The sequence below is a fragment of the Aulonocara sp. 'chitande type north' Nkhata Bay genome, linkage group LG19, assembly GCF_057382095.1.
Source record: "Aulonocara sp. 'chitande type north' Nkhata Bay isolate Kocher_YH1m ecotype deep benthic linkage group LG19, A_spYH_male_GT1.1, whole genome shotgun sequence".
Taxonomy (NCBI): Eukaryota; Metazoa; Chordata; class Actinopteri; order Cichliformes; family Cichlidae; genus Aulonocara; species Aulonocara sp. 'chitande type north' Nkhata Bay.
The window spans coordinates 28522331-28542628 of record NC_141362.1 but is presented as its reverse complement, the minus strand read 5'-3'; the positions used below and the strand labels follow the sequence as shown (position 1 = coordinate 28542628).

Sequence of the window (20298 nt, the reverse complement as noted above, 5' to 3'; positions counted from 1 at the left end):
CCAAGGAAAACCTTTAAAAGACCTTCACAAAGCCTGGAGAACTGTTGCTCAAGCCCACTACATAAAAATTACAAGAAAGTTTAGGGGTGGCTGACACAGGATTATGTTACTCCTGCTCTTGTTGTAAACATAAGAAAATAAATGCACCATTCATGAAAGTTTTTTGTCATGTATTACCTACTCGGCTCACATCATCAGATGTTGTCATGTAGTAAAAGAATCGAACTACGTAGTGACCAAGCCCACACCTTCCTGTCTGGACCACATTGAAAACAGAGACCTATTGATAATTTAAATAACTGCAGAAATGTCACCAAACAGATCTCTTAAAGTCCTCCCAGGAATGTTAAATTTGATTTAAATCTCATTATTTGAAGGTGATTAACTTTAAGTTGTATGAGATGCTTTTTGGTGGCATGGACATAGATCTCTTTTTCAAACAAAGATGGACTTTCAAAAGTCTGGATAGAAAGAAAAACAAACCAAACAGCTCTGAATCAAAGCATTAAGCTATAGAAAGTCCCCTTTGACTGTCCTTCAGGCGCTCTGAGGGACAAAAAGATGCATCAAAGGAGAATTGTAAAGTGGGAGAGGCTTATTTGGACATCCTGAAATTAAAGCTAAAATAAGTTTTAAAGACATTCGGTTCACTTTAAAATTTTCAACAATTCTTAACAACACATTTTTAAGCTTGTTCTTTTACACTGTTGTTCAGATGAAATGTGTCTTCTACATCCCAAAAGTGATTCAGCAGGTCTTTTCTCATGTCTGAACCTATGCTTTGATCCACATTCTGCTGTCTTTGGTGTGTTTTCCCTATATGTGCTCTGTCGAGTCAGCATCAAGCAGCAGCTACCATCAACAGCGCAGCCACGTGTTCCCAGCCTCCCCTCTCAGACACACAAAGCACCACACACACACACACATCCTCACATCCCTCCCTTATTCTACTATCCCATGTCCTCAATGCAAACACAAATAAGCACCAGTAGAAGCAGGTGTCCTTCCACTGGGATAAATAAACAGTACACCAGGATCCAGGAGCAGGAGGTTGTGTCTACATGGGAGTGTGTCAGGGATGTGGGGGGATCGGTAGGCAGTTAGGCTAGGTGGGTGGGGTCGTTGGAGAGTTTCTATGTAAGTGTTTGTGTGAGGGGGAAACTTTGAATATATCTGATAGCATCTCTTAAGACCCTTCTATCGCTAACAAAGCTGTTTGTTTTCACTCAGACTTCCTTTTCATCTTGCTTGTTTTAGAGTCATAGCTCACAGCTAATTGCAGAGCAAATGGCAATCAAACAATCCTAAATGTGCCGTATAGACACATGACCACTAATTTATTCAAACTTTTATGCGTGACTGCCAGTGCTAGTGTGCTTCTATTCCAAGCTCTTGGTTCAGTGGTGTCATCACTTTATTTGCACTCTTGATGTGGCTTTCGGGACTAATTTGCCTGTTTCTTACCTGCAGCTGTGCAGACTGATGCTTATCTGTCCTCTGGAAGAAGGTAAACAAGCTTCTGTAACATCATCTAGTAGTAGAGACACAGGTGGGACGAAAGGTGTACTTACCGTTAAACAGAATGGAAAAAGTGCCCCCAGCTATGTGAGGGAATATGTTTAGGTGAGTGAGGGGTCCCATGATTGGAACTTTTTAAATTCAGTTTCTTGTTGCCTTCAAGATACCCAGAAACTGACACAAAAAAGCCCAAAGCATAATTCTTCACTTGCTTTACAGTTTTATCATCTTGTTTTATTGCATTAAGACAGGTTACTGTAAGCGTTTGTATTCATCAAAGATGTTTCATGTAGTAAATACTGATACACATGGTTTTATATCAGGCACACTGATAGACCACTTGTGATATTTGTCATGTCACTTATTCATAAATTTGAACGCACAGGTATATACCGACCACTGATGTCAGTAGATGGCATCTTATTTGTTGATATCATTCAATAGCAGGTCCGATATTGGCAATACCCATGTTTCACTACTATATCTGTGCATCCCAAAGAAATTAGTGTAAACTATCTTCTTACAATGTTATCACAGCAGCTTCTGTGTGACTTGGCATCATTGCTGCAAAATTCTAATAATCTGGTACTCAAACATATTTCTTGGAGCCAGCTGGCTAAAAAGTTGGTCCAAATTTTCATACAGGCCATAACACACAATTCGGGTAATTTCCAAACCATTAAGGGACTCCTTTAGCCTTATGGATGGAGGTCATACTGGAAGAGGTGAATCCTATCAGGATAGAAATAGTTCAACATGAATGAAATCCCTTAGATGAAGAAGAGGTGGCAGGTGTGGGCAATTAAATTTCCCAAGGGGCTGGATGGGACTGTTGTGTACGGTCGCACCTATAATCTGAACTCAGTTCTGCTTAACATCAATTTTAAGTCTTTATAAACTGCCACTAATAAAAGAAGTGTTTACAGTTAGTGAATGAATGGCTCACCCCTGCTCTAAGGGCACAAGTTAGGTTAGATGAGGTTAGATTATTTTATTTGTACCCATAGATAGATTTGAGCTGCATTACTTAGTCATACTCATATGTACATTTTCAATGCAAGCACAGACAACAGCCAACAGCATGTTGGCCAACAGCTTAACACAAAACACTGAGGAAATAAATAAATAACAATGACAAAGAATTCCCACAGCATCATGTAGGATAGCAAAGGATTTCCAGGAAGACCCAAGTTATCAAAAAACTCTCACAGAGCCACCATACAGAGACAGAGGGTTCTCCTTTAATTTGTCGCCTTTGAATTGAGTTCATGCTCATAAAAACAGGTCTCCACTTATCCACAGCATGTTGATCATTTATCAGTGAATTACGTTATTAGTTTACTAAACGTCTTATTACCGTGTTATACAGGAGTTATCAGTGTAGACTTTAAAAGAGCGCGCTTGTTCATGTCTTTGTGAAGTGAATCAGGTCTTTCTGCCACAATAATCTCCATCATAGTAGCTCCCACATAGTGACATCTATGAAGCCTGCAGGTGTGTACAAATAAGTGAATATTTCCTTAGTGACTGTAATCATCAAAGACTTTCTTTCCTTTTTTTTGTAAATCATTTTAATTTTTAAGTCATCCCAATAAATTTTGCACTGGCCTTTTTTAGGGGTAGGGGGAATATATTTCTCATTTAATATTCCAATATGATAAAATCACAGCTTTTAAAACCCAGTTTTACCACTGCTTTCTCCAAACTCACCCTACAGCTGCAGGTAGGCCAACAGGTGAGCCAATCACAAGCCCGGCAAGGGCAATTGACAGTAAGACCCCGCCTCCCGTCCACCTGTAATCCAATCCGCGTCCTTGTCACAGGTAAAACCGGCCTTAATTTCTAAGCATTGCCCCAAAAAGCGAGAAAAGCCGACAAAACCCGTTCTCTCAGGAGGGGACACCTTGTTTGTTGCCGTGGCCCTTATCCAGTGTTAGCAGCGGAGTTTTCCAGGGTGGTAAAGAAGACGGATCGGATTTTCAGTACCAACTAGAAAGTCCAGTTCGACCGACCGAGATGTCACAGGAGCATGACAAGTAAGTTGTCCTGACTCCTCTGTTAGCCCGCACAACGAGCATGTTGACACTATAAGCTTGTAATACTGACTTTAATTGCTTTTGTGGATTTTCTGATTATTTTTGCAATTTATTTTTTTAAACAAATACATTCATTGCACTGACGGATTTTTCAAAAGCCGAGGTCACACTGTGACCTGCAGCTGCAGCCTTCTGTATTTTTCTCAAAATCGTGTCCTGATGTTCGTGTCGCATATAAGCATGAGCCTATTCTACGATCATTATAGCTCCTTTTAAAAGGGTAAGTGTGCTCTGTTACAGCGGGTTGCCAAGCGGGGAGTTGGTGTAGTCTCATAGTTTCCCATGGTGTTGTAACTCCGCTCGTTTCACCTGTCATGTTCGAGCCTGTACAGGTGTACCTCCACCTGTCGTGCGAGCTGGAGGCGACTGTTGGAATAAGAGCCGTCCCGGAGTAGAGATGGGCGGTTGTTTGATTTTGCCTTAAGCTTTAACTGTTATGTGGATAGTAGAAATGATGTTTGCTCAGGAATAGGCACAAGTCTCCGGCAGCAAGGTGTCAGCCAAGGAAAACTGCCTCTGCACAGGTGTAAAAGAGATTTAATGGAAGATAGAGCTTAAAATAATAAAATAATAAAAATAAATCAGTGTTTTTCAGATATATAAATGTTTAGTTTGAGATATATTCTGTATTCTGTGTGTGGGGGGGTTTGAGGGCAGTGACAAGGAGACATTTGAGGGGAGTGAAATCGTACACCTGCTAGGCGTTGGCCCCACGACTAACATAGACAAGCGAGCACAGGGCTATCTGAGGTTTTCATGGATTTTACTCTACACTGCTGTGTGTGTTTTGTTTTGTTTTTTTAATTTAAAATGAGGGATTAAAGCTCTTTTCTCTAAATGTCCAAAAAAGTAGTGTTATTTTTTTTTTTACTGCTCCTGTACATTAAAGTGACAGAAGTCTGGACTCATGCTGCCTTACTCACTTTATTTCTTGACATCTCAGTGTAATTTTTGCCTGATCAGCAATCAGACTCTTCAGCGCTTTGGGGTCCTTAGGGACTAGTAAAGCGCTATATAAATACAGGCCATTTACCATTTACCATTGTTTTAGTAAATAATGGCTTATATTGCCTTACCTTAGATATATTTTTTTATAGCCAACACATAATGGATTATATCAGGTTGCGTTTAGATATAGGGTTACTAATTATCACTTTCTCTGACCACTGGGAGACAAAAAAGTTGTATTTGTTGTAGATACTCAACATGGAAACTGATCCAGTCCGTTCACACTTTATAATAATTACTTTGTTGGATGTGGTTGCAGGATGGCTGAAGAGGGGATATATGCGGTTTCCGAAGTTTGTGGATGAAACTTTAATAACAAGAGCTCCATTAATGACTTTACTCTGACTGGGGCTTAACGCGTCTCAGCAAACAGAAGCTGTGTAAACATTAAAATTTACTGTAAACAGGTGACTTCAGTGCAAACGTCGCAGGCTCATCATCAGCCGTTTCGTTTTACTTTAAATGTAATGCACCCAGGTTCAAATAGCTTAAGGTTGCACACTGTGCACAGCATACCAAGGCGATGTTGAATTTTGAAGAGGAAGAGAAGGAGCGCGAGGCAGGCGGTGACTGAGCGTTAAAATCTCATGATTATTTGTCACAAACAAGTTCGTTTGCAAGCACAGCGCAGGAATGCAGCCGGGTCAGATGCGTCACATGCGGGCGGCTTCTCAACCAATGAGTGATCCCCGAACTAGAGTCGTTACACTGGACGATCCTGTAGAGCATCTTTTTCTCGATACACCTTCTGCCTCTGTGGTTCAGCGGCAGAGATTTGTTGCACAATCCTCGAAAAGCCTGACCAACTGGTCCTGCAGATAAAAAAAAAACATCTACATGGGTGATCTCTCGCTCTTATAACCTGTTTGTCTGTTTTGAGCGACACTGAGATTTCAGGTCCCGGTCTGGAGAGCTTATGTGGAGTCAGTGTGGAAAATAAGTCCATAACAGGAGATGAATCCCTTCTAGTATGGACGGCTCTTCCCTTTTGCTGCGCACATCCATGGCTTTTATTTCATGTCATTAACTGCTTTGTATGCGGTAACTAAAGCACACACTCTCCCCCTTTTAGCAGTAAACGTGCGGTCCTGGTTCTCCAGAACGAGCCGGGTTATGGCGGCCAGCGTCGCTCTTTCACCACAGAGGATGAAGCCTGGAAATCTTTTCTGGAGAACCCGCTGACAGCTGCCACCAAGGCGATGATGAGCATAAATGGAGACGAGGATAGTGCCGCAGCTCTGGGTCTGCTCTACGACTACTATAAGGTATCAGGAAAAGCTCAGCAGGAATAGTTTCTCCCCTCCTTCTATGAGGAGTAGTGCAAAATCACATACTGGAGGAATAGTTGCCAGGTTCTTGCAAACTTTCCCTCTGTGATCCTCACCCTTAGTGACATCTGATCATTAAGTAACATCTGTGAGACAGAGTCTACATTATGTCATGTAACTGATCTAACTATGAGTACAAACAGCAGGATGACCCAGTCTGGTAGATGTGATGTGGTCAGACGCTGAGCGGCTGTGTTTACTCTCGTATACAGGTGCCCAGGGAAAAGAGAACAATACACCAGCCCAAGACAGACACACTGGTCTCTGATGTGGATCCCAACAAAAGGTAAGCGGCAGTCCTCTCCGCGTACCACCTCCCCCTTTAAAAATAAAAGCACAGCAGAGGGCAACAGTGGAAAACAAGAGAGCGATTCAAGCTCTTGTGATATGATTTTTAAATTCTATTTAAAAACTGTATGCACATTTATTCTCAGGAGTGTACCTGTTTTCTCCAGAGCAGCAAGGAAAAATGATTATTGACATTAGGATTTCTTTTGCTGCTTTAGTCAGGCGTACTAAAATAGCTGCTCCGAGTGTCATAGAAGACAACTTTAAATTCTCAAAAAAGGAAGGAAAATGTCCGGTGTACAAATTCCTTTGTGTTATCAATGGGTCGTTAATCAGTTCTCAGGCATGGCAACACCAAAGGTGAAACCCAGGACTGAGAAAAGGGAGAAGCAGAAAAACATATCATATAAATAACCCATTGTTTCAAGGTTTATCAAAGCAATGATGTATTGTATTGGAGATCTAAAATTTATGTGCACTTCTACTTCGTCACAGGCACCAGATCCAGACCGGACACTCCATAGTCCAACTCCAGGAAGCCAGTATGGAAAACAGGATCCCGGTGCTCAAGCCTCCCTTCAATATTCTTCAGCTGGGCCCAGACAAGAGAGCCCACTTTTCTTCACCAGGTCTGCTCTGATTCAGCAACACAAACAGAAAAAAACAGAAAAATTTAGAAACCTGATGATCAGTTAACTGTTTTGGGTTTTTTTGCTTTGTTTTGTTTGTTCAGATACTACTGTCACAGTTTCCATTGCCACCGTGCCAAACCAGACTATCAAGACAGAGGTGCCCACTCACGGCTTCTCGGTGACTGTGCCAAACAACTGCAGCGAAACGGAGAGCCACGTGGGCGTCTTTGACCGCCAGCTCACCCACAACGCGGTCCATTTCAGCCCTGGCACCCAGGCTCGTACGCCCCCTGACTCCACCTTTCCCGAGAGCTTTAAGGATGGTTCCCAGGAAGTGAGTGTTTCGATGCACCCCCCCCCCCCCCCCCCCCCCCCCCCCCCCCGTCAAAACCCTGCCAATGCTCTCCCAGCACCCCCTCCACCCCACCTCCTCCTTCTCCTTCGCGTTCCTCTCCTCTCCCCTCTCAGATCTCTCCCATCAGACAATAGGATATTCACCCGATCCCATGGAGCCGGCGGTGGGCTCAACCTTCCCTGGTTTTATTTGAACATGCCAAAATAGTGGCCAGTGTGTTATTATGCCATTGTCTCACCAACACAATAAAGTGCTGTACTTTTCTCCTACAATAGCCAAAGCCCTTTCTCTCTCCTCTTTCTCTTTTTAACCTGGAGGGGAATTACCTCAGAAAAGCCAACAAAACCCCTGTACAGGAGGGGGTGGAGGTGGCCGCAGAGCCATTTTTTTTAAACAAAAACCAAAATGAAGGGGAATAAAAAACACCAAAACAAACTGTTATACCTGATGAGAGAAAGCCTAGCCTAATAAATGACTAGAATGAAACACAGTGTTCATCTAGTTGCTTACACAGTTTGCTAGTTGAAGAAAATCATCTAAAATTTATGCAAAGCAGCTGTTGTATTTCCTGTTCCCATGCTTTGCTTGATTCTGTTTTCCTTTTTTGCGCTTCAGGTGTTTTCCCTCCCAGGAGATCTCCAGTTTCGGATGACCTCCATGACGCCCGAGGACTACACTCAGTTTGACACCGTGCCGGGGTAAGTCGCCCTGCCGCCGGCCCACCGTCCAACTTCCACACCGCCATTCAGCTTTTGACACGGCACAGCAGAATGGCTTCATTCATCTCAGTCACAGGGGAGACACCAGACTCCCGTCTGTGTGTCTCACAAGTGTCTGCACATATTTAAAGCCCGCTAGGTGTTACTCTGCTGTTTCATTCGTCTCCTCGGATTTGTTTACAGAAGGGATTTTTTTTAAACGCAGCGTGCTGTTGTTTATGGTATTCACTAGATTTGACCCTTATTTTTGTGTGTCTCAGGAATAATTTTGAGTACACTCTCGAGGCATCCAAATCTCTGCGTCAGAAGACAGGTGACGGGACAATGACGTACCTCAACAAGGGCCAGTTTTACCCCATCACCCTCAGGGAGATTGACAACAAAGGCCTGCAGCAACCCATCACCAAAGTCAGGGTAAGAAAGAGCACTTAAAAAACCAGGAAATGACATATAATTCATTTCAGATCAATTCAGTTTTATTCATATAAAAATGACAACTACAGTTGTCTCAAGTCCCTTATATTGTAAAGTAAAGACCCTACAAAATACAGAGAAACCCAAAGGACTTGGCGACAGTGGGAAGGAAAAACTCCGTTTTAACAGGAAGAAACCTCAGTGTGGGGCAACCATCTGTCATGACCGGTTGGGGATGAAGGGAGGAAGACAGGAGAAAGTGTATTGCAAAATCTGATTATTGACAGTCATATTAAGGTATCACTGTGCTTTATTTTTTTTCCTCAGAGCGTGGTGATGGTTGTGTTTGGAGAGGAGAAGTGCAGAGACGACCAGCTAAAACACTGGAAGTACTGGCACTCCAGACAGCACACGGCTAAACAGAGGTGCCTCGACATCGGTAAGTTCTGAAAAACGATGTTTTCATAATAAACCACATCGTGAAATAAAACAAACCAAACCGACCAGTTTGAGTGCGGAGACATAGCGGACACGCTAATCCTCATCTGTCTGCAAACTCAAGCAGCTGTTTGTAGGCACAGCTTAGCAGGAAAAGGTGTGTTCTTTGATTGTGACAGCTCATTTTGCTTTTGATGGATTACTGTTAGTCTGTAACTTTCATAAATCTCAGCATATGTTGAAGTTACCTTACCTTTCTTACTTTTTCCGGTTTGTTTTTTATCATTTATTTAGATTTATTTAAATGGGCTAATTTCTTTTTTACTCGGCATAAAGCAGTTAATATGCTTTCAATACATCATTTATTAATAACCAACATCTGTTGCTCCAGCTGACTACAAGGAGAGCTTCAACACCATCGGCAACATTGAGGAGATTTCATATAACGCCATTTCCTTCACCTGGGACACAAACGAGGAGGCCAAAGTAAGTCAGTGGACTTAACGCATCCACACCCACATCCACACCTTCACAGGTACACGGCTGCCTGACACCCCCACTGACATCTCTGACACGGTTGTTTCTTGAACCAAGTCCAAACATGACAGTTCACTGTGTGCACTTCAGTGTTCCTGTCAAAACAAGAACAGTGTTTGGTTCTCAGGATCACCGGTGATCCGAGGCTTCCGCGTACTTCCTGGTCTTGAACGTTTAAATATGAGGCTTGACCTTTTAACAACAACAAACTTAGACACCTAAAAATAGTCCTCCTTTTCTTTTTGTTTGTTAAGGCCCCGTGCCTGAATGACAGTGTCAGGTGCCGAGTCCCCTTTATGGGTGATCGTCATCCCCTTTGCTCACTTTGATCCCCCCAAAAACAGTTGTTAAATATAATTAGTGGTTTTAAAAAAGAAGAGTGAGGATGCGGTCATGTCGCAGTCACTCCTCTCCTGTGTGGTTACTCAGGTTGTGTAAAAACACAGAGGTGTAGGTGTGTGTGTGAGTGTGTGTGAAAGAGAGAGTTATTCCTACACTCTATTCTTATATTCTTGACTGGTCCAACCTGCCTGTCACCCTTATTGTGATGTCGCATGTTTAGGTATTTTTGGACATGAGAAACAAAGAGTGCAGGAATGAGGAAACTCATTGGGAAGGGAGGTGACCAGATGGAACAGTTGTCAAACAAAATCCGTCAGAAAGGAGGAGCTCCTGTCCTCGTCTCCACTCATGATTGTTTATTTCTTTGTTCCCAACCCTCGTGCTGCCCTGTGGCTCTGCTCTGCTCTCGGCCTGAGATGGAAGACTACTGACAAGGTGGCAAACAGACAAAGAGACAACACAGCGCTGCCGCTCATCACCGGCGTACTTTTCTTTAGGCTACACTTTGGATAAATAAAGTCACATGAACAGACCTTCCTAAGCACACACACACTTATACACACACTCACGCTTGCATACCAGGATGTGGGTCTAACTGTCTCATGACTTGTGGCATGCATTCATAGGATGTTCATCCTTGTGTGTTTTTGTTACTTCACCATTTGTATAACCGCCCAGCCACATTGTTTGAGCATCTCATCAGCAAGGTGTTTGGTTACAGATGAAGGTGTTTGGCGTGTGTGTCTTTGGATGGATGTCTGAGAGGATCAGTTTGGGTTTCTGACCTTGGGAAGTGAGGTCAATTTACATGCTGATGGGATTTCAGGATATAATTAGGAGTTTAATCATTTGGTTGTGTTAGTTAAACTTGGTGTGTGTTAAGGTGAGAAGTCCGTTAGAGGAAGTACCTGTATGTGTGTGGTTTGCCCTTGGGCTGAATGCATAGCAGTATATGTGCATATATCAAAGTGTACTGTATATGTAACACTTATATAGGCCTGTGATGATGGAGGTAATAAAGGTTATAAGATGAGGAACAAAGGCAAAAGTTATGTAAGGCTTTACTATATCAAATCAAGGTTGCAAATCATATTGTTTTAGTATATTTACATCAAAACAGCACCAACATCCAAACTGTCTGCATGTGTGTGGTTGTTATTGATTGAAACAGCTCAAAAAAGGAAGAAAGAGTATTAGATCATCCACAGTAACATGTTCTATGGAAAAGCTTGTGACGCTGCATCAGTTCTCTTTAAAGTACTTTTGTTATCAAGTCGAGTTCATCGATTTATTAAGTGCAGTTTTATCATATGATTTCCATGACTTCCATTACTCGTAATACTAAACTGGTTACATTTTAAATACTATAAGACATTATATTGAATGATTTGGATTCAAAGTAACACCTGGTATTCCTTTAGTGTGTGTGAATTTTTTAATTAATTATTAATTATTGTCCCCAATTAGGTTTTATGGATATAAAATGATGTATAAAATGTTTCTGCTCCAAACAGACTTTTTCCTTAACATTTAAAATATAGTTGTTGACCATTAAGGACCATTAAAGACTGTTAAATGTCTTCATTTGTGGAATACACCAAATGAACGACAAAGGCTATATTTATTTGTACACTGCTTAACAAATTAATTAAATCAATTCAAACTAAAATCTATCAAATTCACTGAACATAGTTCAGGTGGTTATAGCCAAATTTCAACACTGGACTTCTCTGAGAAGTCAGAAATAACTCGAGCATAATAATGATTTACTTTACTATTGTTCTGCTCTTTTGTAAAACAGCAAATTATATATATAGACAAGAAAACGCACACGTGTGGCAGAAACCTTACATTTGGTGGTGATCTAATAAATTTGTTAAGCACTTTCCCCTTGAGACTTTTCTATGTGGTATTTTTAAACCTGTCTTGATTGTGTGTTGTGTTAACACAGTTAGAGTGTGTTTTCAAAGCAAATAACCAGGACAAAGGAAAGTAAAATGAGCATGTAATTACTAAAGCCCACCAAAAGAGGCCAGCAAAAGACACTGAAAGCATGTGAGGCCTGACTATGAGATACCTGCTGCATCAAGGCCTTCCTGAAAGTTAAACGTCATCGCATTGGCTTCATGATTAAGAAGCAGTTTCTACTTTAATAAACAAACTTTTAAGTTTAAAGTTGTACATTAGTCTGCTTCGGTCCTCAACTTTCTTCCTCTCTCCTCCCCTCACAGATCTTCATCTCCGTCAACTGTCTGAGCACAGACTTCTCCTCTCAGAAAGGGGTGAAGGGTCTTCCCCTGAATCTGCAGATCGACACTTACAGTTACAACAACCGCAGCAACAAGCCCATCCACCGTGCCTACTGCCAGATCAAAGTCTTCTGTGACAAAGGCGCCGAGAGGAAGATCCGAGATGAGGAGAGGAAACAGTCCCGCAGGAAAGGGAAAGTTGTCGACCTAAACTCTGGGCTGGCTTGTAAGTTGCTCTTAAGTTTTAGGATAATCAGCTACAACATATCATTACTAAAATGACCAGAGGCTTCCACAGTACGATCAATTTTCATTTCAAGTCGCCCTGACACGTGTATTTGTTAAAATGATTTCCTGTATGTAGATGAAAACATCCCCTTAGTGTGTTTACCCCCTGCAGCTGTAGTTCCTCTGAGCTCTGCAGCATGTTTCAGCTTGCTTCAGCTAAACATTTTTATTTTGAAGACCTACGCTACAACTTCACTATAACTACACTCTAATACTGGAAACCAGAATAGAGCAAAGACAAGAGTAAATGTGGTCCTCATGTGTCCAGGAGGTTTTCCTCTGCATTTGCTGGATAACTTTCAGCAAACATGTATTCAATCAAACCTTGTTTCACTCATGTCGTGTTATGTTTGACTTCATCCTACTGCATGAATATTAAATTGCTTCCTGCTGTCTTCCCCTCAAAGTTGCAGACATGAAAGTACCAATGCTCCAGAAACGTAACGATGTGACCATCTTTAAGATGATGACTGATCTCGAGACCCAGCCTGTCCTCTTCATTCCCGACATTCACTTCTCCACCTTCCAACGTCATGTGAGTGCCGATCAAAGCCGCAAAACTTTTTTTTTTTTTTAGGCCACCACTGAAAACTGTATGTTTCCTGCCATTCCCAAAGCACGAACGTGTCTGTTGCAACATTCATAGCATCTTAGGTGGTCCATAAACAGTTTGTTTTTCAGCTTCCGCCCACTCGGCTGCCAGCTGAGTTGAGGTGACCTGCCTGCTTGCTAGTTGGCAAGAACAGAGAGTTCTGGTTTTGAGCTTTGATACAAGTCCTACATACTGATGGCTAGGTTTCAAACTGGTTACTCACACCATGATTCATTTACCAGTGACTCAAAACAAACCGGCATACAACCACCTTGATTTATGTGTTCATATGCTCAGAGCAAAAAATAGTCTTGGTGCACAGGGAGAGAGGAGTGCAGTTTTCCTGTCGGTTTGTGGAAACATGTTGCAGAGGATGAGGAGAGATATAGGAGTTTACCTGAACTCTGCAGGTTATCTGGCTTTTTTATGAGTTTTAAACGGAAGGAGCGCCTCTTCTTTAGAACTGGACTCTGAGCTCTGCCACAGTGAACACGTCACATGGCACTTTCAAGATGAGCACGCCACACGGCGAAGCATGCACACCTGACGTGCTCACATGAGTTTACCGGGCAAAGGATACTGTTTTTGAGAAATTCCACTAGGTGTGAGCTTTGACTGCCCCCTGTTGGTAAATGATGCAAGTAGGACACCAACACCCCCCCCCCCCCCCCACCCCCTCCCCCTTCTCTCATGCATGTGACGTTTACATTAATACCAGGAAAGCAGAGGAAGAGACAGGAGGTTGGTTATTTTTGGGGATGCCATTGACATTGAACCTGACCGAACTCTCTGCAGCCTCGCTATCAGTTTTTGATAACCAACGGGTTTGCTGATGTTCCTCTCAGAATAGAAAATCTATTCACAGCAATGCCTGTAATCGATACAGTCAAAGGGCGAAAGGCTAGAAAAACAACAGCCTTCCAGGAATTACAAAAAAAAAAGAGTTGGATCATTTTAAATCAGAGGATCTGCTTTTTTACTTTGTTTCATATGATAAAAAAACTCTAATATTTATTAAGAGCCTGCAATCTGAAGGCATTAAGTTGATGTGTTTGAGACTAAATGGACAAGTTCTACTTTATTCTCACATTTTGCAGTCAAATTTATTCAATCGGGTGATAGATAAATAATGACACTAATCGATATTTGGTATTTAACACGAGCGCTAACAAGATAAAAAAGGAGTGCAGTTGCGTGAGCCACAAGATACCAGTGAGTCCTGTCAGTCCACCCGACCTGCACTTCACCGTCCACAGCTGTACAGACTGGTTTATGTTGACCAGTTCCAATTCTCAGTGATAAAGGAAGAATAAATGGGGCAACACAGGAAACTATTTGGACTCGGCTGTTGACTTTACCTTTGGCCTAGTTGACTGATTTAGCCACTACCATGAAGAGTTACGTGAAAAGTTACAACTGCAGGAAATTGGTTAAAAACGTTTTTGGATATATTTTAACAAATCATCATAAATATTTGATAACAATTAACTATAATGCAAATAAAATGTATTGTGAGATGCTGTATGTAGTTTGTAACCTTTATGTTGCATTTGAGTGAAATTCTTATTTTTCTCTGTTTTGCAGCCCTTCTCCACAGATGATGGAGAAGACAGGTGAGTTCACTTCACATTTGCTTCATGGTAGCTTTGAATTGCCATGACCTTTGACACTTCCCGGTAAAATGCATACAGGGTTGCGGTTTCTAGGAAATGTACGTGAGCTTTTTTGTCTGTGCTCGTGCTTTATGGCCTGTCAGCCGGTTGTTGAGACCATTTAAGCAGCTGTTTGTGTGTGTGTGTGTTTCAACCACAGCTCGGGCATGAAGAGATTACCCTTCAGTGACGATGAGTTCGGTTCACCCCAAAACAAGCTGCCGAGAGTGGAGGAAGCAAAGAAAGGTACTACGTGTGTTTGCTGCTGTAGTGCAATGTCCACACTGCTCATGTTCTAATCAGCAGCCTTTGAGTGATGCTCCCCTGTGCGGCTGCGTGTGCGTGCGTGTCCGTCTGTGTTTGCTGTGGTCAGCGCCTGTAGCTCCACACATACATACACACAAACACACACACACACACTCTCCCTCGCTCTCGCTCTCTCTCTGGGCCATGTGATAATTCCAAGTCTTCCAACATATACACGTGCCCCAGCCCTCCACTGACCCAACGAAATACCACAGATCACTGCGTGCATGCAGACATCTATGCAAACAAGCATTTGCCCTTCACCACCTATCCCATTCATAGACACTACAATTTTCAATACATTACAAATCTGTAAATGCATGTTTTGAAATATTTTGTAGCTTAGGGAGGAATGTTTTAAACATTCAGGCCTGCTTCAAAGTGCTTCTGCACAAATACACCTCTCGTACCTTCACAAAGCCACACTCGACCTTGTTAAATACATTCTTGCGGAATGATGTTAACCACAGAGAGGGGAGGAAGGAGTCACCGATTGCATGTTTTTTCAAAATAATTTCATCAATAACTGGACACTTTTTTTCTCTTCTGTGGTCTTTAAACATGCTGCTTCATTTCAAGGGGACACAAGGCAGAAAAGTGGAAGTAACTACATTTAGAAGGTGCTGTAACACTGCAAGTGGTACAAACCCTTCTGTACTGGCTTACTGTTGTGGCAAGGTTTACTACCTTTCCACAGCAGTCATGTTTTTCCTTGTTGTAAAACTGTAAGCTTTGGGGACTTGTTGACGTCTCAGTGACGTAGAGAGTAGTCAGTCAGCTCCTGTGCAGGCTCCTCAAACTGAAATCTGTCATTATGTTTGGCTACTTCAGTGTAAATGTGTAAATCTGGCTTGTGTCATCATAAAAGCATCTCTCAGTTTCCCCTGTCTTGTTTGTTTTTAGTCCACATAAAGAAGTAGATAAATTAGCCACATACTCAGATTACAGCAGCAAACTGTATTATTTTTTAATTGTCTTAAAAATCTGTTGGAACCAGATCTAGTGTAGTATCAGTGAACCTTCTAGGAGCGCTCTATCTGAGATCTCTGCATGTTCTTCTGCAGTCTAGCAAAGAGATGGCTTGCAGTGTTATATATAGTATAGCTGCAAATGTATTAATGGCTCAAGGCATATGTGTACATATATGCATGCAGCTTCACCACTCTGAAAGTCCTTTGGAGATGTGGTAAAACCTCAAATCCTCAAACCCACACAAATGTACCAAAGCATCAGTAAAGCAGTCTGGTCTGACGCAGATAAACCCTTTTATGACTGCCGCTGACATTTGTCTGAGGTTGAATTTGTGTTTGTGTTCAGTCCATGAGCGTGCATGCTTTTCTTTGACGCCTGCTTGCCTCCTCTCTCTTTTTTCACCACACAGTCCTGCTGTACGTGCGCAAGGAAACAGACGAGGTGTTTGATGCCCTCATGCTGAAGAATCCCACGCTGAAAGGCCTGGTGGAAGCTGTAAGTTGTCCTCAGTTCACCGAACTAGCTATGGATTGTACTAAAGAACAGTTTCTTGCATCATCTAAGCTTTGCTGAGCCACTAACACAGGAATCGTGCAAAGTAGTGATTGGGGAAAAAATAAAAATGTGTTTTTTAGAATTGCACAGGGGACAAAAGGTGTTAATGGAGGGGAGGGTTAGGGGAAAAGATTTAGAAAAGACATGGAACGTGGAAATGTCCTGGGAAAAAAGTGGAATGGGTACTTCAGGGGTCATCAAGTTTAAAAAGATGAAAAAGAGTGTGAAGGTCATGGATATTAGTAATAGAGTACTTATGTGGAGTGGGTGAGATAACAGGTAGTAGAGGTGTTCTGTATTTCTCTTAACACAAATTTGTGTTTGTTTTGTTTTTTCCAACCAGATTTCGGAGAAGTATGAACTGCCTTATGATAAGGTTGGAAAGGTCTACAAGAAGTGCAAGAAAGGGTGAGTGTATACATGTTTATCACATTTCCACACTATGTTTGAAACTTTGTGAAGGAGGAAATCTGTTATCCATGAACAAATGAATACAAAATTCATAAAGTGTATTTCTATATTTCTTGGTGCTTTACTGAACTGTTTCACCTGCAGATGAAATAGATCATTTAGTTATAACCAATCATATTTTTCCATTGTATTTCTAGACTAATGATTGGTTTTTCCCCTTTACATCAAATTATTTTATATATATTATATCATATAAATTATAACAAAATATATTTATATTATAATAATATATATAATTTAGTGCTGTCAGCGTTAATCTTGTTAAAATGACGTTAACGCCACAACCGCACTAATGCAGTAAATCTCTGTCAGCGAGTTAGCGCGGATCGCCCCGTGCATTGGGCTGCACGGCGTCAACACGTTACTGCGGTTAGCTCGTTAATGTGTTGACGCCGTGCAGCACGGGGCGATCCACGCTAACTCGCATTAACGTCATTTTAACAATATTAATGCTGACAGCACTATTATAATTAAATCACAACAGGTTCTCCTCACACATAAAGTAACGGTAAACTTGGGGATTAATTGACCAATCAGCAATTAGCACATGCAGATGAGGTAATCACGACCTGGGAGGAAATACGCACATGCCTTACAAGAATTACACTTATATAATGGGAGAAAGTGTTTATGCTAAGCTAACCAGCTGGTGGCTCTGGCATGGTTAGTCCTGCACGCACCCAAACTTAATGCTTTCTAATATGCCCCTTTCCAGCTCCGTGTCTTTATTCTTGAACTCCATTAGAGTAGCTTTGCATGAGTCACAGTTCAAAATAAGTGTATTTATTGTATACTGGGCCATTATGTGAAGCAAAAAATCAGTCTTTTCACCTCCCTTAAAAAACAGCTGTCTTCTCTTTGAAAGAAAGTAGGTGGGAGGGGTTACTAAGCCTAAATGACCATATTAAGTATTTCCCCTGTCACTGATGTCATACAGAGCTAAGAGTAGAAAAAGCTGTCTGAAATGATTTGTTTGGATCATATTGAAGCCCATGTTTTTGGCTCATATGGATTATTTGTGGATACACTGACGTATTTAAAACTTTGGCTATGATTCATATGAATATGTACCACTGCAAAATTACATATATGTCACAATAATTCATAATATTAAAAAAACATTTTAAAATATTTCACTTCAACACACTATTTTGTCATTTTGACAGCATTCTAGTCCACATGGATGACAACATCATCAAACACTACTCCAACGAAGACACCTTCCAGATCTCCATGGAGGAGTTGGGCGGCTTGTACAAACTCACCCTCACTGAAATCTGATTGGAGATGTGATAGATTACCCTGAAAAGAGGGGTTGAGGACAAATGGAGCCGTCAAGTTTACACTTCTGGCTATGCAGTGATTATGGACCTGTCATTCATGTTGTCTGCGTGTTGTATTAGCGTCCAACAGATGTTTTTTTGTTTGTTTGTTTCCTTTTTTTAAAAGCCATAGCTCTTAACGGATACTGGTTAGAGATGTAAGTTATACATTTTGATCATTATAAAGCTGTTTGTTTGTGCATAAGAATTAACAAGTGAGGACATATTTGACACTGACATGACACTTTTGCATTTAGTGAGAATATGAGCTGAGCCTCAAATGTCAGTGCCTGCTTTTGTATATTTTGCTCAGGCTTGCAGAGCAGTTGAAGTGCTGCTATACCTCATGCTATACAAAGCAGCAGAGTTCATTCATTCATCAGAAGAAAGAGATTATCTTTCCCATTCTAAAGCCACAGCGCTGATGATCTGCAAAGTTTAGCGCCCAGAAATTCGTAGTAAAATGCCCTTGAATTGTTGATGAAGCTCCAGAGGTTCAGTGTATTAATACTAAACAAAACGTGGCAGTATTTAGTGTGTAAAACCATCATATAATTTGGTAGAATATTGTAAATGTATTTTTTTTTTAGCCTAGAAGATTTTTTTTAGGTGCCATTAAAAAATGCTTTTTCTCAGATCAATTTAAATAATGGTCTCCTCTGTAAGTATTAAATGGTCACTAAATATGTTGATAATATTGCGAAAACAGAACTACCCTTTTCCTCTAGAGTAGATTCACAAATGCTGTAAAAATAGGTCAATTAATATCTAGCACAGTCTGTAATGGCTGTCCTGGAAGTGCAATATGATGATTCAGAAAACAAATCTCATCAATTGCCATAACATACACTATAGAAATCATGTTGTTGTTTTTTTATTTGTACATAGCAAAAAGAAAAAAGGGATCTAAATGATCTCTCTTTTGTATCTCAGTACTTATTGTGTATATATTTATTAAGAGAATGGATGTGGGTCATTGTTTTTTAACCATATATAGATTTCTATTTCATCATAATATAATGTTGTTGTTTTTTTCTTTTTATATGAAGTTATTCAAAAATTACACGTTCAGGAACACAAAGTTAACATCTTTTTGTTGTTTTTGTTCCCTAATAAAAGCTCTGCTGTAGCTGCTGTTTTGGTTGTGTAAGACTTTTTTTCTTTCTTCTAATAAGATGTTTTTTATTAAATATCAGATATGATGGTGGTTGATCTGTTGGGCTGTGGCAGAGATTAACTGTCGGTCCACAGGAGCAGATGTCTGGGCATCAACTCCAACCCTGCAGACAGGAAGTGGGCATGACAGGATAGCCTGGTGCAGAGAAGCTTCTCTGTCGGAAACCTGGCCACAAATTTCCACATACAGTAGCTGGCATGCTTTGATTGCGCTAGGTCCTGAAATTTGATACATTAATGCTACAATTAACATTTAAATTACTCATTTTTGTAAAAATGTAGAAAAACACAGTACCCACGCTTTTAAAATAAAGTTTACCACCCAGAGCGGTGTACTACAAAGCGATTATAATGACTTAATGAGCTATATCAAACCTGATCGGAGGCAGGTTATCCTTCATGTTTCGGTTTAAAATCATTTGGAAACATTACATTTCACTGATTCATTTTCACCGATTCTTTTATTTCAAACATGTTTTAAGTGTAAGTGAGAATATGTTTTATATGTGCAACTTGTCAAGTTGTAAATTACTAAAACCACTGAATTAAGTACAAAGTCTGCATCACAGAATTGTGCATGTATTAACTTGGTGATTTAGAAAGTGTAAAAATGCAGAATTGTAAGATGGCAAAAGACGTACCCTTAGGCCCCCTCCTCAATTCAGAGATGGTCTTTTCCTTTTCATGTAAATTGCCTCCTTGACTCCGCGCTCAAACCAGCATTCCTCCCTGTCCAGGATGTGTACATCAGCCATTCCCCAACTCTCTGTGAATGGTAGTCATGGCCATTAATCAGTGGTCTTTGATCAATGATCTTTGATCAGTGGTTGTTAATCAATGATCATGAGAATTTGCATATTAATGACCTCCCAGCCCATTGTTCCCTCAGTGGTGCTAGTTTCATTCATTATGCAAATGTACTGTTTATAAGATTGGGGAAACCTGCAGTCAGCTGAGACTGAAGAAGTCACTTGGATGAGTAACGAATCGTTTCTCCCACTAAAAAACGCTACATCCAGATGAACAGAATCAACCTTTGT

At 41.0% G+C, this 20298-nt stretch overlaps 1 protein-coding gene across 4 annotated transcripts; it reads left to right on the top strand.

Annotated features, from left to right (window-relative positions):
• The first annotated feature begins 3364 nt into the window (after positions 1 to 3364).
• Positions 3365 to 19218, top strand: grhl1 (grainyhead-like transcription factor 1). 4 transcript variants are annotated; one of them, XM_086274915.1, is made up of 16 exons: positions 3365 to 3554; positions 5698 to 5887; positions 6163 to 6236; positions 6734 to 6867; positions 6972 to 7204; positions 7841 to 7923; positions 8205 to 8358; positions 8686 to 8797; positions 9188 to 9282; positions 11907 to 12150; positions 12620 to 12747; positions 14389 to 14417; positions 14617 to 14702; positions 16144 to 16229; positions 16633 to 16697; positions 17927 to 19218. In XM_086274915.1, exons 1-16 carry the CDS (start codon positions 3535 to 3537, stop codon positions 18039 to 18041), a joined length of 1848 nt encoding a protein of 615 aa, XP_086131041.1. In that variant the 5' UTR covers positions 3365 to 3534; the 3' UTR covers positions 18042 to 19218. The 4 variants fall into 4 exon arrangements, with proteins under 4 accessions (XP_086131041.1, XP_086131040.1, XP_086131043.1 ...); XM_086274914.1 differs by having other exon boundaries at positions 5695 to 5887; XM_086274917.1 differs by lacking the exon at positions 3365 to 3554 and adding an exon at positions 3569 to 3834 and having other exon boundaries at positions 5695 to 5887.
• The last annotated feature ends 1080 nt before the right edge of the window (positions 19219 to 20298 follow it).